The following is a 26,785-nucleotide window of genomic DNA, read 5'->3' on the forward strand; positions in this document are numbered from 1 at the left end:
ACTTGAGGAGGGGGTTATGTCACAGGAGAGAACAGGAGGGGGAGGCGACAAATGGCAGAAGTGAAATAAGGAAAAAAAAAACACTTATCCACAGCAGGCGCTGAAATGAAGCGGGTTCAGGAGGAGGACCCCGCGCGGCTTGTCAGCCACATATTTATTCAATTGAGACCGGCCAGTGACGTCAGCAGTAATCGCCGCCTGGCGAAAATAAAAATGGCGAACAGCAGCAAGACAAGGGGGAAACAGACCAGAGGAGCGTGCTGGAGGGCAATGCGTGCCAGAAATCCCCCAGGAGGCACGGATCCCCCAAATACCCCCTCAGTGGCCTAGTGTGACCCAAACTGATTCATGTTCTCTTCCTAACGTGTTCAAACTCAAAGCTGAGATGCGCTTGAACCAATAACCATGGAGGAGCTGCCAGCTGAGGTCCCCAGTGGTGCACAGGATCAAGGTAGAGTACTAAACCACAGTAGGAAGGAAAGAAACAGGAAAGAAAAAGAAATACTGTAGGTGATGGTAACATTTTGCTCTCCCCAAGTACAGGGCTACCACTTTTTCTTTTCTCTAAAACATCCCCAGAAGTTCTTTTGAATATTGAGTGAGTTTTTTATGCTTTTCAAAGCTCACCAGTCTCCATGTTACTGGGGAAAATTAAGATTAATATTAACGTTGAGATTATAGGGAGAGTTCCCTGAGAGACCACTGCCTGAGTCAGATTCCCCAACACTTATACATTGTGCATCTGGACTAGTCAGCTTCCTCCCAGACACAACTCCAACCTTTGTATCGTCTTTGCTTCAGGTCAGTTTGATCCTCTTTGCCATGTTATGGAAGTTATAGAAATCTCTGCAGCTAAAGTTGAACTCAGAGTTAAGACAAGGCCAAATAGCAAAGCAGCCAGATTTTCACAATGGTGAACCTTCTGAATTTCACAAGTATAAAACCCTTCTTTTTCAGTCAGCTGACATACTGGTTCATTAAAGTTGCGTTTGTGGTGCTCTGCATCTCAAAACCCCCCACAAAAGTGTTACCCAATTGTATGCAGCAGTATCTACCATATCAAGGAGTCTCTCTCTCACAGACTTTACAAGCAAGGGAACAAACACTTAAGCTTGACCTAAATGCAAAGCCCAATGACATCAGTATTATCATGTATATTGTTTCTTGCCCTACAATATTGGTTTACAATAAAAGAGAAATACCCCACAAGATAAGAAACAACAATACACAATTAAAATGACACCCCAAAGATTTAAAACTCCTCCCCACCTCATCTATTCCTGATTTCCTGCCTATCTCCCAGAAGAGCAAACCCTCCTGGCCACCCTGACCATGCTTACCAACCTCCATGCAAAACACCTTCCCACTTCCCCACCTCCTGCCAACCCTTTCCCACTGCCTTGCTTCACACCTATATCCACCTATACTGCCCTACCTCTGTTTCTCCTCCCTCAAGACTCTTTTTTCTAACTTGAGAAGTCATAATCAATTTAATCCCTTCTCATATGGACACATCTCCATACTGCTGACCGTCCTTAATAGGAATAGCCCTGTCCCAATCACAGGCACCATGAAATCCCACAGCAGTCTCTGGTAAAGGCTTATGGACTCCAGTGGAGCCAAGGTTTGGTAATACAGAGCACACATGAACACCCCGCACACAGCTTCCTATGTCTCTGTTTGATTGTGTCTGGCAACTTCAGGGCTGAGCTGCCACACAGGCCCAAAAATCTGTACTGGATTTGGAGTATGATTCATTGCATACAAAATGCTGTGTGAATGGCTTCCCTATTAACCAGAGTGATGGACTTTCATCCAGGTCGATGAGAGATCCACAGAGGTCTCTGCCAACCTGTTATACAACTTTGCTTGAAAAGCCACCTATTAGCCCACTGAGTTTGTATAGCAGTAAATACCCACTCCTGAATGCTGATCAAAAAGCGAAATGGGAGGGGATTCAATTATTTTGCAATCCCAGGAAAGTTTAAATCTTACATTATACACAGCATTTATGCAGTGGCCTGTGGGCTTCAAGTTGCACCCAGGGTTCTCCCAATAGGCAGTCCCTACTATTTTTAACTCTTACGTTTTAACATCCCCAGTCAAACCCCTGCTGAAGGGAAATGGTTTGGACTGGTCCCATTCTAATAGTTGTGCTGTTTGCCTTGATTTTTATGTTTATTATGAAAATTAGGCATTTCCCAAATGGCAGCATTAATAAGGATTTCCCCCCCGGACCATGGCCCATGCCCATCATTGGAAATCTACACATCATGGATCTGAAGAGACCTTACTGCACTCTTCATAAGGTAAATCTTCCAGCTGTTTCTATTATCACAAGACTGCACAAGGGACAGAGGGTAAGACATCTAATAGGGGTCTAAGGGAAATCTTATTTCCCCGTGGAAATCCATCTCTTCTACCTTTGGACACTACCTTTGTTTTAGTCCTAATATTAGGGGCTTGTCTGAAGTGGTGTATGCCACACTTGAGATGGCCACTGAACTCACGGCACTCTTCAAACACAGAATTGAGGTAGTGAAGGTACAGTAGCAATGCCCTTGCCACTGGTCTCAAGCAGGCCAGAGACAACCATTGCAAGAGCAATGGTTGAGTGGGGGGGCAGGTGTCACCATCTCAGTTGCAGGCTTGGTGGATGATCGCTGGGAGCGGGTGGGCAGGGCTCATGTTTCAGTACCAGTACTAGGAGTTCCTGGTATCTAATTTTGCATCCACACTGCAAATATATAGTGCGGAGAACCCATTCGCATGCTCCATGGGCATTTTGTGGTTCCCCAAAAGCCTTTGAGGCACCTCAAAGTGCATCTGCACACTCGTCTGGATGTGCCCCTTGCGTACGATTAGTTCACCTGTTCTGCTGTTGCGAGCTCCGAAGAAGTTCATGTTCTCTCCACTTAGCTCCACACACTGACTATTTTACAGCTCCTTATAACCCAACGTTACTGTCTAAACTTTCATTATCTTTTTTTCTGAATGGTCTTTCGAGCCTCTTTTGCCCGTTTTCTTTTTCCTTCTACAATATTTTCCTTCACCGCCATTAACACTGACTGGGGATTTGTGAACGTCCTTGGGTAGTGTGTATCCCCCAACACACAGTGCAGCACTTGCTGCCACCAAATAGGTGCCAGCTGCACCTCTAACCCCTCCATAGCCTTCTCAAACACACCCCCGTTTCACTGGTCTCTCCTTTCAGACTGGGGCTTTAGACAGAAGACCTTTCCCAGTCCACTCTGATTACTTCTGCAAACCTAAATTTAGTTCAGTATCTATAGCACCACTGGCACTCTCAGGGACACATGTCCCATGTCTCATCACATTTTCAGAGCACAGTAGAGTTTATATAGAACAAAACCCCTGCAAAATGCATGTATCCTAAAAAAAAAAAAAAATAGAAAGGTACAGCCACGTCTGTCTAACCAGGCAAGATTATACTTCCATTTTTTTTTCAAAATTAACCAGACCATATTATATCCCCTGCCTTCACTAGATTATTTTGGCCCAATGTGCTCATTCAGTTAAAAATTCAGTCCCATACCTACCATGTAGATAAGTATATGGTGAAACCTTCTACTCAAATACCATACAAACATTTAAAATGACCTGAGAAAAGACTTTTGCCAAATTCTGGTTGCAGCTATCCCAGCATAAATCAGAAGTAACTGCACCAATGCTAGAAAAAATTATTCTGGATTTTATATCATTGTAACTAGTTCTGTGCTATGGCATATATTGCATATTCATCTTGAATCATTGAACAATAACTGTACATCTGCTACTGTTGAATAATTATTTTGTGTTTGTTTGTGCAACTCCTTTCCAAGATGAAGTGCAAACAGTGAAACGGACTTATCTTTCAGGACAGTCAGGCACACTGGCTTTCAAGTATGCAAAAATGTCTCATGTACAAATATGTCAAATTCAAGTTTAGCCAAATCAGGCCTGTGAAATCAGGTTTGTAAGTAGATATATGGGGAACATGCAATTGCAATATGTTCAATCCTAAAGAAAAGCTCTGAAAAGTAAGCTTCTTGCTGCCTCTTTTAAATGGTAAAGGTAGTGAAGGCTATTTCATCTGAATAGCCGAGGTGAACAGAGCAAAAGAAATAGTAACCTGGGGTGTGTGTAGATAAAATGGGGGCTTACTTCACCCAAAATTGAAGTAGTGGGTTTTTTAAAACACCACTTCGAGTTAGGCCGAGGTAAATTCCCATGTCATGTACACCCATGTCTTACCTGCCTCTCTGGCAGTGAGGAGGGGAGGGTGAGCTGCTGGCAGGTTAAGTGGTCCTTGGGCTGCAGGGAGGCGGGGGGCCTGGTGCTTTCCTCCATAGCAGCGGTGTCCCTTCCCCCAGGTGGCACCAGCCTGCAGGCACCCGTCCTGGTGTGCACCGCAGCTGCAGAGGGAAGGACCGGGCGCTCACACAGCTCATGGAAGCAGGCAGGATTGCCCCAGGGGAGGAAAAAAAACAGATCAGGCTTCCCTGATCTTTTGGGTTTTTTTCAGTGGAGCCTGTCTTCCCAGGCTTCAGCCAGGCTGCCTACATGGGCTGTCTGCACAGCCCCTGAGCCGCATGGAGCCTGGTGCTTCACTCCATGGCTGTAGGGCAGCAAATGAAAACTCCTTGGGGGTGTTTTAGTTTGCTGGGCCCCAAAGTTATTTAAGGCAAATTATGCTGCCAAATGTGCTACAGTGACTGGAATTAATGCACAATACACTGCCGACTCATGCAAACACCAATGCCATTAAAGTGTTGCAAAACCATATAACCTGCTTTAAGGTGTCATGCACACATGCCCCTCATTTCGTCTACTCGTTGGGACTTCAAACACAAAACCAGGATAACTTGGATGTAGGGCTAATGGCATAGGGTTCACCAGGGAGGAGCCTGCAGCTGACTTGAACAGAGAAACACTGCCCCATGCACAAATTGAGCAGAGAAATGAATGGGGAGTGCTGCTATGCTCCAGTACATACGATGTGTATGGCTGTGAACTAATCCAACCAGTGTCCCTTACAGCAACCTCAAGACTGCTCTAAGTTGTGTCATGGGTCCCATAGGTTGAACTCCACCCCAGCAAGCAACAACTGGTTCCTTTTCCCTTATCCATACCCATCCAAGCTGCACCCAGTTGATATCAACTAATGTTCAATTTTTATTCTACTGATGTGTTCTGGTTGACTGGGATTATAAACTATAACAGGAACTATGTTAATACATCATATAGCCCAATGGAACCGGTGGAAAGATTATGCTGCTTAGACACAGTTAGCTCGATAACTGACCTGGTACCTTCCAGGTAATCCTTGATAATTGACCTGGTACCATCCAGACTATTAGTGTAGGTTCTTTTTCTCCACACTTAGGAAACAATAAAATTTTCCCTAATGTATACTCAAGTCAGAATAACAGGATTGAACCATCTCTGACTTACATTCATCTTCCTATACTTTTAATTTTGTTCCTGTTTAAGCTGTCAAAAACCTATGGCCCAGTCTTCAGCATCCAGATGGGCTTGAAGAAAATGGTGGTGCTATCAGGCTACAAGACGGTGAAGGAAGCTCTCATGAACCAGGCAGATGCTTTTGCAGAGAGAGCTGAAGTCCCAATATTTGAAGAACTAACAAGGGGATATGGTGACTTAGTTTTCTTCTTACTTATGAATTTACCTGACTCAAGGAAGCAGAAAAGTTTCCTGTTAGAAGCAGTACGTATTTTGGATGGTAGTGCATTTATTCAGTCCAATATCCTTGTAAATTAGTAAACTGGGAGTAAGTTCAAGGAAGACAATGGGCTTATTCAAGGATGAAACTGGTGTAAGTGATGGAGGGGATAAGGAAAGTAACTAATGTCACTTGGAGCCTCAACTTTCCCAGCCTTCAGATGAAATTTTGACCCAGCCTTCAGCTGAAAATTTTATGGACAGTTTTGCTTGGATGGGTGATTGTAAATCTCTGTAAATATGGTTTTGTATATTCTAACTTAAAGAACTTCGGTCAATCTTTTCAGCAAATGTATAATACTACAAAAATGATTAGCAAATGAAGATATCAGCAAGAAACTATTTTCAGTATTTTGACTGCTTGACTTTTAAATACTTGGTTAATTTATCATCATAGGACATAGGTTCTCCAAGCCTTTCAATTAAAATTCTTATCATAATTTCAAATTCTAATCAAAATAACTGCAGTGAAAACCCTAGGAACAGTTTCAAAAAATACTTTCATAACATCCCCCCCCCCCCCCGCCCAAATGTTTTCATCATTTCCGTTATTTGTCTGACTTGAAATCTTCCCTTCACTTCAGGTATTACTTTTGCACATGGTGAAAACTGGAAAGCAATGCGAAGATTTGCACTCTCAACTTTACGAGACTTTGGAATGGGTAAAAGAGCTATAGAGGACCGGATTGTTGAAGAGTGTGAATATCTGACAGAAAGGTTGGAATCCTATAAAGGTGGGAAGGTTTTTAACTTCACAGAACTCTAAAATATCAGTTTATGCCCCGAGAGATGCACAAGATCATTTTCATGTTCTTGTCAAACTTCCATCTTGGTAGGAAAGGCTATTGGTTTTGCTGGCATCTTTTTTTAGCAACTATTTGAAGGAGAAATAATAGGCATTTTATGAAGCAGCAAGAGTTGTTTTTTTTGTTTTTTGTTTGGTTTTTTTTTAACAGTGATTGCTCTCTCCTTTTCTTGGGCATCATTTCTCTTTCTCTTCCAGCCAGACTTAGAATATTGGATGTTTGTGACCACAGTCCTTCTCCATGCTCCATTCCCCTGCCTGCAGGGACACACACGAGCTCCATGCTCCATCCCTAATCTTTGGGATCCAGATCATATCCCAGGCCCTCTAATCCAGAAATCTTGAATGGGAGTGTGACATTAACGGGGAAAAAATGTCCCTTCAGCTATAATTCTTCTGTTAGTAAGAACTTGTCATCAGTTCAGAGTGATTGAAATAGGAAGTAGATACCAATGAAACAAGCACCTTTGTTCATGGGTTGATCTAGGATTCTGAAAAGGCAAAGGGGGGGGGGGGGAGAGAGATGGGTGTACCTTCATGTATAACACAACATATTTTTTCTCCATTTACAAAGAAATTAAAGTTTTACTAATATATTACTCAGTTTGAGATTAAAGAAAACATATAACTTTATTGGAATATGCATTAATTTCTTCAGATGACGAGGGACAACTGGACTGTCACCCTAACTGCATTTGGCCGAATGATACGTGTGAATAGGGGGCACAGTATACAGTTCTCCTCAGCCTCACCCATTCTTACTTCTGACTCATCTTTTTTACCATGGCTGTAAATTATGGCAATCTGATGTTATACTATTACAGACCATGTTGTGGAGGATTTGGCTTGATTTGGTGATCTCTTTAGATGTGTATGCTCTTATGGTTGAATGTAGAATCCCCTCCACCATCTCGGGGCCAGTTCTTATTCCATCCATTAGAAATCTAGGTAGTGCTAAGGCAACTTCATGGGCAAGTCCAATCCTATTCCACCCTTCCAATTTTTCAAAAAAAATGTTAATTCACTAGATGGGTGAGTCCTCCCCATCTTCACTACTTTTGTGGATATGCTTAAGGTTAAAATGAAGAGGTGTTGCAAAAGTAAATGAGTAGAGGGCTTCTCAGGGACTTGAGCTGGGGAGAAGAAAGTTTCTCTCTCTGTCTTCAATAGCATCAACTGTCCTAAATAGTTCAACTGTAAACCAACCTGAAGCACTGTGGAAGATGTGGTCAATCTGTTAGCATCTCTTACGCGCTCAGTATCAGTTTGGGGATGTAAAGGAAGATGGACTGTGGACTCTCACTTCCCAGCAGGGAGGCCAGAGAAAAACTATGAGTCCTGAAAGTGAATCTATGGACCAAAGAAACAGACAGTTCCAGGAACCTAGCCAGGCACTGGGAAGCTTACAAACACCTAGTCTGAGCATAGCAGCCTGGTGAATAGCCAACACACGGCAGCTTAACCATAACTATACCGGCAGTTAAGGCTGTGGGTGAGAATCCAGACCCCAAGGGCTGAGTTCCTGGCTGCACCAAGACCTCATCTGTGACTTTGGGCAAGGGGTATTTCTTCTGAGGTGTTCATATGAGGCCTACCACAATGGTGTCCCAATCACGTTTGGGGCCTCTATGAACTACTTTCATAATAATAACAATTTACAATTAATTATAATGTTTGCATAATCTATTCTTCCATTTGAATGTTTTCCATTTTTTCCAGGAAAGCCCTTTGAGACCAGCACAATAGTGAATGGGGCAGTCGCTAATATCATTGTATCAATACTAATCGGAGAGCGGTTTGACTATGAAGACCCCCGATTCATAAGACTCATAACTTTGATAAATGAAACTGTCAGGCTTGTTGGGAGTCCCTCAATTTCGGTACTTTTGGTCATTTTAATGTTGCTTTTCAAATACACGCATATAACTCTGCACTATGCAACATAATGAAATCATGTCACCTAATCAGAAAAAGTGCCGCTAATGAAAGGATGATACATAGACCTATCTAGAAATCTGCCCCTGCAGAGACCATCATAGAAGCTGGATATCCACCAAGTATTCACAGATTTATTCTAACAAATTCCCAGTGAGCTACTATTTTCCTCATTAAAAATAGGAAAAGATGAGACACAAAGATGAATGGCCAAACCTAGACTGGCCCCTGAGGCATCTCTGATTTAGGCATCACAGCTCTAAAAAAAAGAGGCACCTGACCTCAGAATTGTGATTCCTGAGAAAGACAGTTTGACATCTACCTTTCTTACACAGTGAATGAAGATAACTTTGGCAGGGCTAGGCCATGGAAGCAGCACGATGTGACAAATGTTCCTGCTGTACCCTCACCCACCCTATCACAGCTCACCCACTCCCATTGGCACACTTCAAACCCCAAAACATGCCACTGTGGCTACTCCAAGGGGTCCCTCTGCAGCCTCCTTTAAGACCCTGGTACCCAATATATTTAAGAGCACATACTGGGGATGACTCCAGAGCAGCATCAGAAGTAAACTGGGTACATGGGTCTGCTTGAACTTCTGGAGCTTAGTTATCGAATCTAGGGCTGGACATTAGGCATTTCATTTGTATCCATGCAGAATCCAGAGTGCTGAGTCCCCTTCTGGGCGGCTGTACCTAACTGAAAGCATATCAGGGTGCTGGCACTGCTGCCTACCTTATCCATAATGTTATAGTGAGTAGTAGAGCACTAATCCAGGAAACAAGATACCTGGATTCCAAGTTCTTCTCAGCCTGAGGAAAATCAAATCTTCCTACCCTACTTCGGAAGAATGTGCCTTAACCCCAAGCTCTACATGGCGAGAGGGTGTGGGCTGGGGGTATGTGGGGAGATGGAGATGGGCACCTTTCCTATTGACACTGAACCCCCACTTAATGGATACTGTGCTGTTTGTGGAGCTAGAAGAACAGCAAGGGAGAAAGGGCAGGACTTCAAATCCTAGTGAACAAGATGATCAGCTGTGATCCTGGCATCTTGTGCTTTCTTCCATGAACTGGTTATTAAGGTCTCATTATATAGTCACTGACTAAAGTACAAGAAAAAATCTGAGGACAAGGGAACGGAACAAAGAATTTTTCCCACTCAGGGGGCTATATGCTCTTTCCTGCTTTCTTCCTCGACAGGACAATGAACTGATGGGAGTGGCCTAGAGAGGTCACTGGCCACCCCTATCCTACTTTATGGGCTCCCAACTGTTTAGGTTCATTTTGATCTCCCCCATCCTCGCAAAGCACAGGTTGATGGGGAAGATAATATTGTTTAAGCTAACAATCATCTCATATCAAATGCTCTTATCTGAGAAACTGTATAGGAGTTGCTTCTTTGCTCCTTCTTGTTCACTTAAACTGAATTCAGGAACTGTAGTAAATAATGCTTATTCCATTATCCCAGTATAAATTATATGGCTTCTCTCAAGAACGAGGTAACACATAAATATAGTATTCTACAGTACTCACAGCATTATATACGAGCAGATCCATCTCTGTCACACCGAGGGAAACAATAGTCTCTGAAAGAAGCAGAGCCGACTACTCTGCTACTAAGGAGTTGCGATTTTTGTCAAAATTGTATGTAGAACCTTTTCATAAAACCTTCACATTATACTTTCACATTATCCAGACTCCAATCAAACAAACATGTTCTACTTCTTAGTTCACGTGTTCAACTGCTTGATGAATGATCCAGTGTCTGAAATGGACTTGTAAGCATCAGAGGGCACACATAAACGGTACCCTGTGTCACTGTAGTGATATGCTACATCACCATATGATGTGATGTGAGTCTACATGTGAGTCTACATGTGATCAGCAGCTACTTCGCCATAGTGGTGCGCTCCTCCATTTTAAAGCGCCGTTACAGTAAAGAAGGGGCGGAAATTAACCATGTGCCATGTGTACAACTTAGTATCGGTGGTTACTGTGCCATGCTTAAGTACTTGCAAAAGGAAGTACTAAAGCATGGTGCAGTAACAATGTCACCGTAGGGCAACTTGTAGATATGCCCAGACTGGCGAGAGTAGGCCTAGAATTATTGCTTCTCCTCTATGGCTCCCATATATAAAAAAGTCACTGTATAAGTGAGGGCTTTTGAACTGCTCACATCCCACCCCCACTCCAAACACATTTGAGCTTCTCACACCCCTGATAGCCAGTCTGGAAACCAGGCATAAGAACATTTATTTGCTTTTCTGAATTGCTTTCAGACCATTGGCAAATCCACTAGGAGGGTTAAGTGTTTTCTCTACTTCCACCTATGTTCTGCCATCTCTTTTATTTTTAGATCTATAATATATGCCCGGCACTTGGATTCCTACTGAAGGCTTACAAGACAATTACTCAAAACAGAGATGAGTTTTATGCTTTTGCACAGGCTACTTTCATGAAACACCTCAAAAAACTGGATAAAAATGATCAACGAAGTCTTATTGATGTATTCCTCATAAAACAGCAGGAGGTAAATCAGTCTTCAGAGCTTCTTCATGCTTGTGCATTGCTTTCTCCTGTCTTGAAACTGAAAGCATATTGCATAGAACTTTAGCTTTGGCAAAGTACCTACCTACCAAACTAGCTGCATTACATAAATAGGGGTGCTGACAGACATTACGATTCACATGTACTAACTCTGTGGCCTGTTATGTGGTATTAAGGATAATACTTTCTCTGAGCTGCACAGATCTGATCTGCCGTAAAGGGCAGACAAGTTTGCAATCATAGAATCAAAGAAAATTAGGCTTGGAAGGGACCTCCACTTGTCCAACCCCCTGCTCAAAGCAGGACCATCTCCAACTATACTAGTAGGGCATGGCTGGGAGCTCGCAAGTCTGCCCCACAGCTGTCTGGCTCTCCAGTGGCTTTTGTATGGATCTTCCATGGCTCCACACTCCCCCAAAGTCTCCTCAGCAATTCTCCCATGACTTTCCATCTCCCTTGCAGGTCCTTCATGGCTACCTGCTCTGTTATGGCTCTTCCTCAGCTGCCCATCTCAGCCACAGGTCCACCATGATTATCCATCTCACTCAAGGTCCCCTGCCACTGCTCGGCTCCCCAGCTCTCTCTCAGGCAGTCAGTCCAGCTGCCTGGCTCCCCAATTCTCCATCAGTTCTCCAGTTTGGGGGAGCAGAATCCAAGAGAATTGAAGCATGGTTGAGGTAGCATAAACACCATTGAAACAGAGCTGTCAGGTTACAGGGACCAGCATGCATAAAGCTGTTGCTTATGCTGCATGATTCCATAAAATACCATAATTCCTTGATGCAACTCTTTTAATTAAAGGCAGGGATGATGTGTAATCCATACCACTTTGATCATTAAACCTGACAGATCTCATCCCAATCTTACAAGAAGATTGGCATGGCTCTGTTGATTTCAGTGGCATAAGGCCTGACACATGCAGATCTCATGGATTCGAGCCCAGTCTCTCTTGTTGCTAGTAGAGTGTTTCTGGGTTAATTTCAATTTCCAGAAATGTGTTCATTCATTCTATAATGTGAATCTTGCTCTTCTAAAAGCTATGCTTAAAGGATGAATCTAGAGAGATTCCAAATTTGAACTATTTTTGTCAATTATGATCAATTAGAAATTGTTATCTTATTAAATTTTTTCTCCTCCCATTGCTAGTATCAATTGGTATTACCATAACCATTACAAACAGTAGCTAATTGGGTGCTAGGACCTTACTTCACTAGGTTTTGTTAGTGGGGGGGAAAAAACAGAAAAAAAAAACAAAACATTAAATTTCCTCAAGTTTAAAATCTAAGTAATTAGCAAAGGAGAGCCAAGAGATGCAAACACATGGAGAAAAAAAAGAAAATAATGACTGAAAATTTTTCAGGAGAAGCAACCATTGGCCATCCAATCTTCAAATTAGTAAAAAATGTGTCATTTTTTTGCTATTAAGTATCTTTACACATCATTTTGACCACACAAATTACTTTGCCAAGAATTTTCTGATGACTGGTTCAGCCTTGCAAAGTCTTTCAATTATTGTGCTATTAAAGACATAAATTTCCCTGGTAGAGAATGTTTACATTGTTAACATTGAAGCAGTTTGTGACTGCAGCTGGAGAAACAGCCTAAACTTAGTCAAACTTGGCCTTAATTATTTAGTAAATATTTATACGTTTGTTAAGCTGCAACTTCCCATTGGAGATCATTTAATTTAATTTATTTTTTTTTCAGGAGAAAAATGTCACGAAGAAATATTTTCATAATGACAATTTAAAAAATCTTGTGTTCAATTTGTTTGTTGCTGGCATGGAGACCACTTCCACCACGTTACGTTGGGGCCTCTTCCTAATGATGAAGTACCCCAAAATTCAACGTAAGTGATATATAATGGTCATGATAGTGGCTGATAGCCACCATCGGGTATTGAACTGGAACCTTCAGACCTGAAGTCACCTCTACAGTTTGAACAGATCTGTGAGTCAGGCACAGACAGGGATGTGTAGTATCACTTCATGCAGGGCATCTGTGTTATATTCTTCCTTCCCTTCCATCCCTGGTTACTAGGGCTGTGCGAAATTTCAGCAGCTGTTTCATTTTGGAGGTGTTTTGGCCCATGTTGCCACCTGAAACACCAAATCCAAAATGAAACGGAAGGCTCTGAAACACCTCCATAATGAAAGGAACCATCTGAAATATTTTGGAAATGATTCAGATGTTTCAAGGGCACCCCCCAGAAATAGTCTGGCACAGCCCCCTCTGAAATGAAGCAGCTGCTGAAATTTTGCACAGCCCTAGTAACCAGGGATGAAAGGGAAAGTGCTGGGAGGCTAGGGCTGGGCGGGTGATGGGACAGGGCAGTGCAGCCATGGGGACTTCTTCCATGTCTCCCCCCACCTGGGGAAGAGCAGGCACAGTGGGAGAAGCCATGGGAGAACCTGCAGCTGCCCAGCTGTGCCTGCCTCTCCCTAGCTGATCTGAATCTCCAAATCAGTGCTAAAACTCTGAAACAGATTTGGCTGAATCAAAATAAAATAGTGATCTGAAACACCAAAATGAATCCCGGTCCTCCAAAATGGCTGAAACCAAAACCAAAATGAAACATAGCCATTTTACATAGCCCTACTGGGTACTCTTCTGTAAAATTAGAGAAACTGTATTCCTATCAATGGAAAAGCTTTGAATTTCCATCAGAATCCTGTCTTGGAAAAGCAGAAGTCATGAGATCTGAAATGAGTGTCACTGGGAACAGAATATCTGTCTATATACAACGCCTGAATTAGACTCGGTGTCATGGAGTTGTGCTTATGGAATTATTGCAATTTTGAATTGCCTGTATGGGAAAACATACCCATCCTGCTGATAAAGTCATGGTTTCTCAACACCACCAGGGACAACAATGACTCATTAAATCTTAACCCCATCCAATTAAAGTAGAAACACCTAGGGACAAAAGGTGATCTAAAGACCGTGTATAAGAGTCAAATTGGAAAGTGGGAAAATACCAGGTGCAGAACAAAGAAGCCAGGCATTGGAAGGGGATTTATAACCCAGGGGATGTTTACAAAGCCACAGAAGCAGAGACAGACTTTTGTGTTGGGGGTGCTGTTTACCTCTGGGTCCAGCCAAGGTCAGTGATGACAAGGTAAGATGGAAATACCCCATAATTCAGCTGTGGGGAAGGATCTTGGACAACCCCATCCCAAAGCAAATGGCAGAGCAGTGAAGAAAATGAGGCCAGAAAATGTGTATATGGTTCATTCTTTTTCTCTCCGTCTATGTGTTCCTCCACCTATTAAATCAGAAATAAAGGGTCCAAGGCCATGTCAATACTGCCAGTTCCTGGGCAAGGCAGTGTTGCACTTTAATAGAGTGAACTGCTCTACATAATATACCTCCTAACTTAGAAGCACCATCATCTGGTACACATGAGGTTAGGAGTGGACCAATTAGTGTAGCAAGATATTAGCCTGAGCAGACTGAATGTCCAGCAGGGACTGCTACACGAGATGTGTAACACTCACCCTTGGTATTTAGCTTCCTTCAAACTTGATGACCACCCAAGATCTCTCCTATTACTACAGTAAAAAAAGATGGACATAAAGGAATGAGAAAGAAAATGTAATTTAAAAAACCCTCAGTGACTCCTGTTTAGCATTCCCCTGTGTTTTCCCTTATTTTAATGAGGTCTTCTTACTTGGTAGCCCCCAGTAGTGTGTTCACAACAACTGACTTCAGTAGAATTACTCCTGCTTTATCAAAGGCTAAGGTCGAACGCTGCTCAATGATGTACTGAATTTGGCTCCATAACAGCAAAGGTTTAATTGCTGCTTCTGTTGCATATTCCCATCCATTTGTCATTTCTCTTCTGTGTTTCATTTCTCTTCATCTCTTTCAACCACAAAAGTATTTGTTTATTTGGCCAAACATTTTAATTTAAGAGTATTACAATGATTCTTTTTCAGTTTTCATTTTTTATGCTGTATGACCTTACAAATTATAAAAGCACAAATTTAAAAAAGCAATTTCAACATACAAAATCAAAATGTTACAAAAAAATTGAAGTGGAATGTAGTACCATTGTCCAATTTTTTACTCTTGTTTTCTTCCAAAACAAAAATATTAGCAAAATCAAACAAAATTTGCAAACCATGCTGATATTGATAGAACTCCATATTCTAGAATGCTGTGGGCATACAAAGTTCCTCCAGCCAGCTCTTTCAAAATTAATGCATATTAATAGACTCATAGATGCTAGGGTCGGAAGGGATGTCAATGGATCATTCAGTCGGGACGAAGTCATTCCCTCCACAGGGATCCCCAATGGTCCCAGGGGAGGAGCAGCCAGGCCCAGGGTCACAGAAGACATAGTCAGGGAACTTCTGGTGGGATTGGATGTGGTCAAATCAGCAGCTCCTTATGATCTCCACCCCACAGTGCTGAGGGAATTAGCAAAGATCGTTGCGGGACCCCTGGCACAGCTTTAAGAGCACTCGTGGTGCTCTGGCCAGGTGCCAGAGGACTGGGAAAAAGCCAATGTGGTCCCCATTTTCAAAAAAGAGAGGAAGGAGGACCCAGGAAATTATAGGCCTCTTAGTCTTACCTCAGAGCTGGGGAAGCTCTTTGAAAAAAATATCCAGGTGCACATCTGCGAGGGGCAAGCAGGGGAGTGTATGCTTAGGGGCAACAACATGGCTTCATTAGAGGCAGGTTCTGTCGGACCAACCTGGTGGCCTTCTATGACCAGGTCACAAAATCCTTGGATGCAGGTGTTACGGTGGACATAGTCTTTCTGGACTTTAGGAAGGCCTTCGACACCGTCTCTCATCCCATTCTTGTTAAAAAAAAATTAGGAGATTGTGGTCTTGATGCCTACACAGTCACATGGGTCACAAATTGGCTGGAGGGCCACACCCAGAGAGTGATGGGGGACAGGTCATTTTTGACCTGGAGGGATGTGGGAAGTGGGATCCTCCAGGGCTTGGTCCTCAGGCCTGCAGTGTTCAATATCTTCATCAGTGACTTGAACGAGGGGGTGAAAAGCACCTTGTTCAGATTTGGAGATGACACTAAGATGTGGGGGGAAGTGGGCATTCTAGAAGGGAGGGACAGGCTGCAATTGGATCTGGACAGGTTACAGTGGTGGGTGGATGAGAATAAGATGGGTTTCAATACCAACAAGTGCAGGGTACTGCACCTAGGGAGAAAGAACCAGCAGCATATCTACAGACTCGGGAACTCCCTTCTCATCAGCACAGAAGCAGAAAAGGATCTTGGAGTCATTATTGATTCCAAGATGAACATGGGCTGCCAATGTGGGGACGCGGTCAGGAACGCCAACTGCACCTTGTCATGCATCCACAGATGCAACATGAGTAGGTCCAAGGAGGTGATCCTCCCCCTCTATATGACATTGATCAGGCCACAGTTGGAGAACTGCGTCCAGCTCTGGATGCCACACTTCAGGAGGGATGTGGACAGCATGGAGAGGGTCCAGAGGAGGGCCACCCGCATGATCAGGGGGCAGCAGGGCAGACCCTACAAGGAAAGGCTATGGGACCTGAACCTGTTCAGCCTCCACAAGAGAAGGCTGAGAGGGGATCTGGTAGCTGTCTATAAACTGGCCAAGGGAGACCATTAGGCAATGGGAGAGTCCCTGTTCCCCCAAGCACTACTGGGAGTAACAAGGAAAAATGGTCATAAGTTCACGGAGAGTAGATTCAGGCTAGACATCAGGAGGCACTACTTCACATTCAGGGCGGCTAGGATCTGGAACCAACTTCCAAGGGAAGGGTCTTCAAAATGATGCTCGATAGACACCTTGCCGGGGTTGTTTGACCCCAGCATTCTTTCCTGCCCATGGCAGGGGTCGGACTTGATGATCTGCTCAGGTCCCTTCTGACCCCACCAACTATGAAACTATGACACTATAAGTCCGACCCCTTTCCTAGGCAGGAAAGAGCGTTGGGGTCAGATGACCCCAGCCAGATGCCTGTCCAGCCTTCTCCTAAAGACCCCCAAGGTAGGGGATAGCACTACCTCCCTTGGAAGCCCATTCCAAATTTTGGCCACCTTTACCACGAAGAAGTTTTTCCTGATATCTAGCTTAAATCTGCCCTCTGTCAGTTTGTGACCATTGTTCCTTGTTACCCCAAGAGGCGCCCTGGTGAACAGTGCATCTCTGATCCCTTGCTGCTTCCCCCTAATGAATTTGTAGCTGGCCACAAGATCATCTCTCAGCCTTCTCTTGCAGAGGCTGAAGAGGTTGTGGTCCCCTCAGTCTCTCCTCATAGGGCTTGTCCTGTAAGCCCCTGACCATATGAGTGGCCCTCCTCTGGACCCTCTCAAGTCTATAAACATCCTTCTTGAAGTACTGTGCCCAAAACTGGATCTGGTACTCCAACTGTGGTCTGACCAAAGCCGCATAGAGGGGAAGTACCGCCTCCTTGGATCTATTTGTCATGCATCTGCTGATGCATGATAAAGTGTGGTTAGCTTTGCTGATGATTTCATCACACTGACAACTCATGTTCATCTTAGAGTCCACTATGATTCTGAGATCCCTTTCAGCTTCTGTTCTGCTGAGAGGCTCACTTCCCAGTGAGTAGGTGTGCTGGATATTTTTGCACTCTAGATGCAGCACTCTGCACTTGTCCTTGTTGTCCTGCATCCTATTGTGTACTGCCCACTTTTCTAACATGTTCAGGTCTGCCTCCAGTCGTTCCCTACCCTCCAGAGTGTGCACTTCACCCCACAATTTAGTATCATCTGCAAACTTGGACAGAGTACACTTCACACCCATATCCAAGTCACTGATGAAGATATTGAAGAGTCCAGGTCCAAGAACAAAACCCTGTGGGACCCCTCTACCCACATCCTTCCAGGTCAATACCGGCCAATCTACTACCACTCTCTGGGTGTGACCGCTAAGCCAATTTGACACCCACCAGACCATGTAAACATCTATGTCACAGCCTCTTAATATATATATGAGAATGGGATGAGATACCGTATTGAAGGCCTTGCTAAAGTCCAAGAAAATGACATCTACCTCTACTTCTGCGTCTAAGCATTTTGTGACCCTTTCATAAAACGAAATTAGATTGGTCAGGCTCATCTACCTGCTACAAATCCATGCTGGTTTCCCTGCTGCATTATTTTTCCCACTGCACTCCCACAAATATGATCCTTCATAATCTTTTCAAAGACCTTTCCAAAGATGGAGGTGAGATTGACTGGCCTATAATTACTGGGATCTTCCTTCCTCCCCTTCTTGAAAATAGGGACCACACTGGCCCTTTTCCAGGACTCTGGGACCTGACCAGAGCACTACAAGTGCTCAAACAGACGTGCCAGTGGTTCTGCTATGACACTGGCCTTCAGTACTCTCAGATGTATTTCATCTGGGCCTGCTGACTTGAACACCTCCAGTCCATCCAAGTGACTCTGCACCAAGTCAGCATCTACAGTTGGTAGGCTGGTGTCCTTCTGATGCCCATCTAAGAACCCATTTGGAGGCTTATCTTGAGCCCTGTTCAGGAACACTGAGGCAAAAAATCTAATGGAATAGCTCAGCCTTGTCCCCCCTGTCACTAATTGTTCCTTCTTGTTCAGTAGGTGTCCTTATTATTAGTGCCATTATTAGTTGGCACTGTATTGAGTAGGTTTAATGAGTGAAAATAAAGTGGATTGTTTGTGTGTTTTTAGAAGCTCTCCATTCTGTTTGGGTACTCCCAAGCAAATGTCATAATGCCTAAAATTGCCAGCATGCCATTCTTTCTGGAAAGCAAGAAGCACCTGAGCATTTTTCATATAGCTTTAAGAAGTGGTTCTGTACATTTTTTTATCAGAAACCTTAAATGCTGGTCTCCTTTTCATCATTTATGGTTTTTAACAGAAAAAGTCCATGATGAGATAGACAGAGTTGTAGGATCAAACCCACCACGTATCGAACACCGAGCTAAAATGCCCTACACAGATGCAGTTATCCATGAAATGCAGAGGTTTGCAAATATTTCACCATTGAACTTGCCTCATGCAACCACCATGGATGTCACTTTCAAAGGCTACTTCATCCCAAAGGTGAGCACCTTCAGTGACTGTTTTCCTTTGTGATACCTACCCCTTTAGGCAGTTATGAAACAAAAGAAGGGTGACCGGGGCAGTAGCCCCAGGTGCCAGGTCTAGTAGTGCTTCAAAAACAGCACCCACTGCCTTGCCACCAGCAGAGCAGTTTCATACCCTGCCACAAGGATCATGCTACTTGGGAGGGTGCATCTACACATGCACTGTACTGTGAAGTCAACTAATTAGCTACACAGTAAAGCATAACTGTCTACATGTGAGCCAGTATTAGGGCACAGTAAATGAATTAACTCTGCCATAAAATAGCACCATTGGGGGCAGTTCTATCTTATGGCAGATTAATTAAATGTGATGAAACACAGATGTAGAGAGTAGCCAGGGCTGGCTGGGGCATGAGGGTGCTAAAGTGCAAGAGCTGCCAGCTGCCTAGCCAACACATTTGTCACTCTCCTGTCTCAGCCAGATCCTCCATCACCTGCCAACACCACCTGGATCCCAGGGCTGATCCTGGACCCCTGTACTCTCTGCCACCACCACCTGGAACCCAGGGCTGATCCCGGACCCCTGTACTCTCTGCCAGATTGAGGCTGATTTGCCCTGTCTCCAAGTGTTGTGGTCCTGCATGCACATGTAGTTGATGTGCCTGGGAGAAGGTGACTCCAGATAATGTGTAGATGCACCCAGGGTTTTCAAGTGTCCAGTTACCCCATCTGCTTTTAGGCTCCTTCCTTAGTTGCTTGCTATTAAATTAGAATTAATCAAAAATGATATGGTAGTATTTGCAACAGTGCTAATATCAAGATTTATTGCTATACTTGTCAATGCCTATTACCATAGTGGTCAAAGTGGAGAATATAGAAATGGATGTCAATTTGGGCAATGGTGACCATGACATGATTGAGTTCAGTGTCCTGAGGAAAGGAAGAAAGGAAAGCATCAGAATAAGGACCCTGAAGTTTAGAAAAGCAGACTTAAACCCACTCAGGGAACTGATGGGCAAGATCCCCTGGGAGGCCAGTATGATAGGGAGAGGAGTCCAGGAGAGCTGGTAGTATTTTAAAGAAACCTTACTGAGGTCACAGGAATGAACTATCCCGATCCACAGGCAGACAAGCAAGTATGGCAGAAGTCCAGCTTAGTTTATCAGAGAACCCTTCAATGAGCAAAAATGCAAAAGAGAACCTTACAAGAAGTGGATACTTGGACAAATGACATGGGAGGAGTATAAGAGTACTTCTTGGGCATGCAGGGATGAAATCAGACATACCAAAGTGCAATTGGAGTTGCAGCTAACAAGGGACATGGAGGGTAACAAGAAGGGTTTCTATAAGTATGTCACCAACAAGAGGAAGATCAGGGAAAGTGACAGCAAGCTAGTGACAGATGATGTAGAAAAGGCTGAAGTGCTCAATGTCTTTTTTACCTTAGTCTTCAAAGGGAAGGTCAGCTCCCAGATGACTGCACCTGGCAGCACAGTTTGGGGAGAATGTGAGCAGCCCTCAGTGGTGCAAAAACAGGTTAGGGACTATTTAGGAAAGCTGGGTGTGTACAAGTCCTTGGGGCTGATGGGATGCATCCAAGGGTGCTGAGAGGGTTGGCTGATGTGATTATAGAGCATTATCTTTGAAATCTTATGGCAATTGGGAAAGGTCCCAGTGACTGAAAAAGGGCAAATATAGTGCCCATTTTTAAGAAAGGGAAGTAGGAGCAATCCATTTATAAGCATTTGGAAAAGAAGAAGATTGTTAGGAAGAGTCAGCATGGATTCATTGAGAGCAAGCCATGCCTGAATACCCTGATTGCTTTCTATGATGAGATAACTGGCTCTCTGGATGCAGGGAGAGCAATAGATATGATATACCTGGTGTCACGGGTAGGAGCTATAATGCCTGGGCCCTCTCCAGCCTGGCATCTTCCCAGCAAATTACATTAGGATAGGAAGGGGTCAACACTATCCCCCATCCACTCTCTGGTGTTATTTTTTTCTCACATGCCATGACTCTGATCTTATTCTAGTTAGGGAGCTTGTTCCACTGAGTGATAAGTCTGGGCCTTTTGGAGGAATTCATTCATGGGCCTCCACCTCCCCTACACTCCACCCTTACCACTTCCCCAATGTTGCTTTGACTTCTTCTTTAGGGAACTGGCTCCCAGCTGCCAATTTGAAGGCCTCTCCTAGACTGATTCTTTCTGCATGGATCAGGCCCTACAAATTGATTCCCTGACAGTCAAATCAGCAGAGCAGGCCTATTCTACACCATTGTCCACCCAAAGCTTGCTTTACTTTAATTAATTTACTAACCGTCTTCCATGATTAAGGCAACTTAAGTCAGTTTGCCTAATTCATGGATCGTGTCACTGAGTGTCCCTTCCCACATTCAGTAATTCCTTATGCCTTTCATATGGTACATTTATTGCAGTTCCTTTCTCCCTTCATGGTTAAACCCTCCTCAATTTGTTTCTTAGCAGTCACAAACAGACACAAAATCACTCAGTATACATGTTTGTCAAAGGGCACTAAGGTGTGCCTGCTCCTTTAAGGGCAGAAACTGCCTAGAGAGAGGGCCCTAGGAGCCAAGCAGGAACCCCACAAGTGCAGGTTGCTGTGGCAGTAGGCTAGTGAGGGAATTAGCCTACACCTGCACCCGGTCAGCTGGCTAGAAGAAGGCAGGGCCCTGGGCACATATGAAATGCAGGGCTGGTTCTGGAGGTTCTGGTTCTGGTCAGTTCTCTGGCAGAATTCAGACAAGAAGGAGTTCATGCATAAAAGCTCCACTGAGATGCTTGGCTGCCTGTCCAGCTGCTGGTAAGACTAACAGGATCTAGGAGCTCCTAAAGTGCCTAAGGCTAGGAGGCACACATCGTTGAAGGAGAAATTGGCCCTCTTAAAGGTGCAGAGTGTGGCCTCCAGTGTCATTGGCATTATTATTGTTAGGTTATAGCCCAGGGCCTCATATTTTTGTTGTTGTTTAATCTGATGGACCAGACTGAGGCTATTGGGGGGAGGAGGCCTCACTGCGGCACACTACCCTGCAGAGCCCCAGCACCAAAGGGCACAGCAACAGGGGATTACAAGACCCCAGCACCAGAGGGTGCAGCTACTGAGGCTAAGGGCCCAGTGACAACAAGAGACCAAACTAAACTGAGGCCTCATCTCTAGAGACGATGTCTAAATACCATCTGCAAGGCACGGGGCATAGTAAGGGGATGGTTTTGGAGCCACACATCTAGCCCATAAGTCTTGGGGTGTCTCGCGAGGCACCTGCTTACAATGGGAACCAGCAAAGGGTCTAAAAACCCTCAGGGTTTAGTGGGGTCCATGAGGACCATGCCTACATAGCCACTTGAGTGCAGCCTCCCTACCTACTATCTACTATCTTAGCCAACAAAGCATGGCAAGCAAGACTAAAAGGCACCCACAGCGCGAAGCTGGCATGGTCACAGGGCCCTAGGGACATCACAGCCATCTCTAGAGACTCCACCCCATGACAGTGTACTTCTTTGAGATCAATCTCCACCCCACCCTGTTATCAATTTTTATATTAAAAGTTCCCAAGCAACCAGAAATCAGGTAAATCAACATGCATTTCTTCAGGGTCACTTCCCTCTCTCTCTCTTTCTCTCTCTCTCTCTCCCTCCCTCCCAAAACAACCAAAAACTCAATTAAATCAAAAGCAACTGCCACTGGTGGGCTTTAGTGCACCACCCCCAGGGTGCCAGAAGGGTCAGATTCCTATGCCACAGACTCCCATATCCTCAGGAATTTACTCCAGGCATGCTGCCCCAGTCATCTGGCTTCAGTCTCCAGTTAGTTAGTGGCCCTCTGACCACCCATGCATCTTGTCATGCACCCTTTTCACACTGTTGGCTGCAAGCTGGTGCCAACAGGAGAGTCCTCCAGCATCTCTTTTACCAGAATGCTGTGGTCTCTCCCTGGCAACCCCTCTCCGGGGCTGGAAGTACTCCTCTGTGCTCCCCAGCAGCTAATCTCAATGGACTACTCACTGCAGAGCATGGCACAGTGCTCTGGGCTCCGCCTGCACTCCTTCTCCCACCTGAGGTAAGTGAAGGGCAATTATCACCCCTGAGGTTTACTTCATCCCGAGGGCCTTTCCTCTTACATATTGACTTTAGCAAGGCTCTTGATATAGTCTCCCACAATATTCTTACAAGCCAGCTATAGGAAGCACAGACTGGATAAATGAACCATTTGAAGATGACACCAAGCTGGGGGGAGTAGTAGGTACACTGGAGGGTAGGGCTAGGATTCCGAAAGACTTGACAAATTGGAGGATTGGACCAAAAAAATCTCATGAGGTTCAATAAAGATAAGTACAAAGTCCTGACCTTAGGATGGAACAATCTCATGCATCAGTCCAGACTGGGGTCACTTGGCTAAGAAGCGGCTCTGCAGAAAAGGACTTGGGAGTTACAGTGGTCAATAAACTGAATATGAGCCAACAGTGTGCCCTTGTTGCCCAGAAGGCTAACGGCATACTTAGCTGCATTAGTAGGAGGATTGCAAGCAGATCAGAGGGAAGTGATTCTTCCTCTCTATTTGGAACTGTTGGGGCCATATCTGGAGTAATGTATCCAGTTTTGTCCCTCTCCCCTCCCTCCCCTACAGAAGGGAGGTGGACAAATTGGAGATAACCCAATGGAAGACAGTGGAAATCAGCAAGGGAAGTTTAGGTTAGATATTAGGAAAAACTTTCTCACTAGGAGGGCAGTAAAGCACTGGAACAGGTTACCCAGAGAGGTGGTGGAATCTCCATCCTTAGAGGTTTTTAAGACCCAGGAAGACAAAGCCTTAGTTGCGATGATATAGTTGGGACTGGTCCTGCTTTGAGCAGGTGATTGGACCATATGACCTCCTGAAGTCCAACCTGATATTCTCTGATTGTATGATACCGAGGAACCATATTTGTTCCAGCAATAATTCCACAAATGTGATTTTCAGGGAACTTACATCATCCCCTTCCTGGGCTCTGTGCTGCGAGACATATCTCAGTGGGAGAAGCCAGATGATTTCTATCCTGAGCATTTTCTTGACTCTGAAGGGAAGTTTGTAAAGAAGGAGGCCTTCATGCCATTCTCAGCAGGTACCTGCTGTTTTATATTTAACATTGTGTTGGATAGAGAATTACTGATAAGATCTTACAGTTTCAACATCCTATAATTTCAGCTTGTGGTTCTATTCATTTTAACCCTCCTACCTCCCTATTGTCCCTTATATAGGATTAACATTTGCATTGGATTCAACTTTTTTCCCCATTAATGTATAAATCCACTGTTGTTGAGGGATGTGTGATCTGGACATTTTTTTTTTTATCATTTTTGTTCTCTACCATGGCCAAAATCAACACCTAGGGACTAGGTTTTGATTTTGGCCATGATAGAGAACAAAAATGATAAAAAAAAAAAAAAAAAATCAAAAGTCTTGAAAGCAGATTTGGACAGTATTTTTAATGTTTCAAAGAAAAATTCCTGAATTGCTATTTGTTTCACTGTCTTTTCAACAATTAAAGTGATCCCAAATTAAATTCAGATTTAAATGTTTGATTTAAAAAAGATCACCGTTCACTAAGCCATTCAATACAAACAAGAGGCTTCTGGTCCAAAAGCTACCAATGGAAAAACAAAAGGAAGGGTGTGGCAATGCCACATGTAGGAAAATATCTCCTAATTTTAACAAAATATTTCAGACATTCACACCATTTTGCCATAAATATCTTCCAGGGTAGGTACACAGGGATGGTTATTGAAAGAAAACAAAAAAAATGCATCTGTGGTTTCAAAGTCAAGCTTTCCTCTGTGAAGGAAATATTTTCTCTCATTTAAATGTTTTAAAATAATAAAATTCATTTATTTATTTTTAATAATGGATGTCTGTTACATCTCCAGAAACAAGGCAGAAAAAGGTGGCCAGGTTCTAGCTTAATGGGACCACTACCTGAGAAGAGAAGCAAATCTGTAGCACATGTTCTATCTTACGTTTAAAGTGGTGTTCTTTTCCTTGCAGGCCGGAGGATGTGTGCAGGAGAGACTCTTGCCAAAATGGAGCTCTTCCTCTTCTTCACAAGCCTCCTGCAGAGGTTCACATTTCACCCTGCCCCTGGCATTTCCCCTTCAGACCTAGACCTCACCCCTGCAGTTGGGGTTATTACACCCCCAATGCCCCATAAGGTCTGTGCAGTGCCACGGGTTTAGGATTTATTTTGCCATCCCTTCTTATCTGGTTGTCTCTTTAGGCCTCCCCGTGCATCTCTGTGAGTACAGGGACATGCACAGACCTTTGGGTACAATCTGAATGATATTTTCTTGGAGCCCATTCCCTGGCCCCTCATTTGGCCAATGCACCACTCTACTGATTTCCAGGGATCTTAGTGGGGTCCCACCACTTAAACAAGTTTATTTCCCATTGTATTCTAAAATTTCATGAATTTCTGTGCATGCCCTTTGAGGAAGATCCAGTGCCCACCTATAGGGCGCTTAGAAGAGCATCATGGATGACTGCAGGAAATGTGGTATAACGTCCATAGAAGCTTTGGCCTAAAAATACTCCTGATGATGACTTTCCTGGACCCCCCAAAATGCTGATTCTGCAACTTCAGTGGTCACTACATCCTGCATGGATGATTTCCAGCTTGCTAGGAAGGACTTAAGAGGAGTCCGGCTAGAGGCAAAATAATTCCAGCTCTACAAAGTCTCTCCAGTCTTTCTCTACATTGTTAAAAATAGGCTACACTATATGAATTCAAAACACACCCTTTCCCTTATAAACAAAAGGCTTACAGAGAAAAGATGTTTTAGTGTGGGGCTCAAATTGTGAAAACTTCTCCAAATCCTTTTTTTTTTCCTGACTCCAGTTGTAGCACTACATTCCAGGAAACTGCATATAGAAAAAAAACGGTGGAAAAAAATGCAAATGTACCTCATTTTAATTATACTGTTTCCAGCCGTATTCAAAAAGATTATTAATTCTACATTCCTGTGCCTTATCATACTTTTAAAAACAATATTTTTTTTTATTTAAATTAATAGTCCTATTTTTAATCACATGATATTACAAAAGTTATGTATCATCAGTAAAACCTTTGGGTCAGAACAAACAGTGTGACATGTGCCTAATGTACACAGAATAAATAGTGGCAGGGAGGCGATAGATGGCTGCTACATGGTTCCCTGCAAGTAGTCTTTGGAATTAAAAAAAAATAAAAAAAATTCTACTATAATGAGATCTCTCCGTTTGTGTTGGGAACATATATTATCGTAATATCTGAGTGCTTCTGAGGACTATTCATATATTTATCTCATGGCCACGGTCCTATTTTACAGACAGGAAAGCGAGAAACTGTTACTTCCAGATCTTCCAATCATTTCACCTCCCTGAACAGAAGACCTCTATCCACACCTTAGGACAAAGGGAACTTATTTGATATGGCAGGACTTTAGAAGTAAGAGAAAGCATTCTTCTTCTCAAGAGAATCACTTTATTGGAAAGTTAATGTAAGTTTAGCGGGCATTCAGATTGGGCAATGGGAATGCAAAGACATACTTATGTTTGGGAGGATGAATCACTGAACTCTGGTTCACCAAGGTCACTGAACCCTGGTTGGTTGACTCCTCAGATTCTTCGTTCCCCAACCTTCCCAAGCTTACAATGACAGATATACCATTATTGATGATAGGC

The 26,785-nt window shown here is 43.7% G+C and overlaps 1 protein-coding gene across 2 annotated transcripts; it reads left to right on the forward strand.

The window, feature by feature from the left end:
- Positions 1-1,954: 1,954 nt before the first annotated feature.
- On the forward strand, positions 1,955-26,327 carry LOC132250876 (cytochrome P450 2K6-like). Of its 2 annotated transcripts, none has more exons than XM_059728700.1 (9): positions 1,955-2,360; positions 5,494-5,656; positions 6,327-6,476; positions 8,267-8,427; positions 10,844-11,017; positions 12,742-12,883; positions 18,905-19,089; positions 24,053-24,194; positions 25,115-26,327. In XM_059728700.1, exons 1-9 carry the CDS (start codon positions 2,124-2,126, stop codon positions 25,300-25,302), a joined length of 1,542 nt encoding a protein of 513 aa, XP_059584683.1. In that variant the 5' UTR covers positions 1,955-2,123; the 3' UTR covers positions 25,303-26,327. The 2 variants fall into 2 exon arrangements, with proteins under 2 accessions (XP_059584683.1, XP_059584687.1); XM_059728704.1 differs by having other exon boundaries at positions 1,960-2,309.
- The last annotated feature ends 458 nt before the right edge of the window (positions 26,328-26,785 follow it).

This window comes from Alligator mississippiensis, chromosome 1, assembly GCF_030867095.1.
Source record: "Alligator mississippiensis isolate rAllMis1 chromosome 1, rAllMis1, whole genome shotgun sequence".
NCBI lineage: Eukaryota > Metazoa > Chordata > Crocodylia > Alligatoridae > Alligator > Alligator mississippiensis.

What these genes read in the sequence shown, in the direction of transcription:
- LOC132250876 (XM_059728700.1), top strand. Translation starts at nt 2,124, where the DNA reads ATGGTTTGGACTGGTCCCATTCTAATAGTTGTGCTGTTTGCCTTGATT. An exon ending in AAGGTTGGAATCCTATAAAG is followed by an intron (nt 6,477 to 8,266) that starts GTGGGAAGGTTT and finishes CATTTTTTCCAG; the next exon opens with GAAAGCCCTTTGAGACCAGC. An exon ending in AAGGCTACTTCATCCCAAAG is followed by an intron (nt 19,090 to 24,052) that starts GTGAGCACCTTC and finishes TGTGATTTTCAG; the next exon opens with GGAACTTACATCATCCCCTT.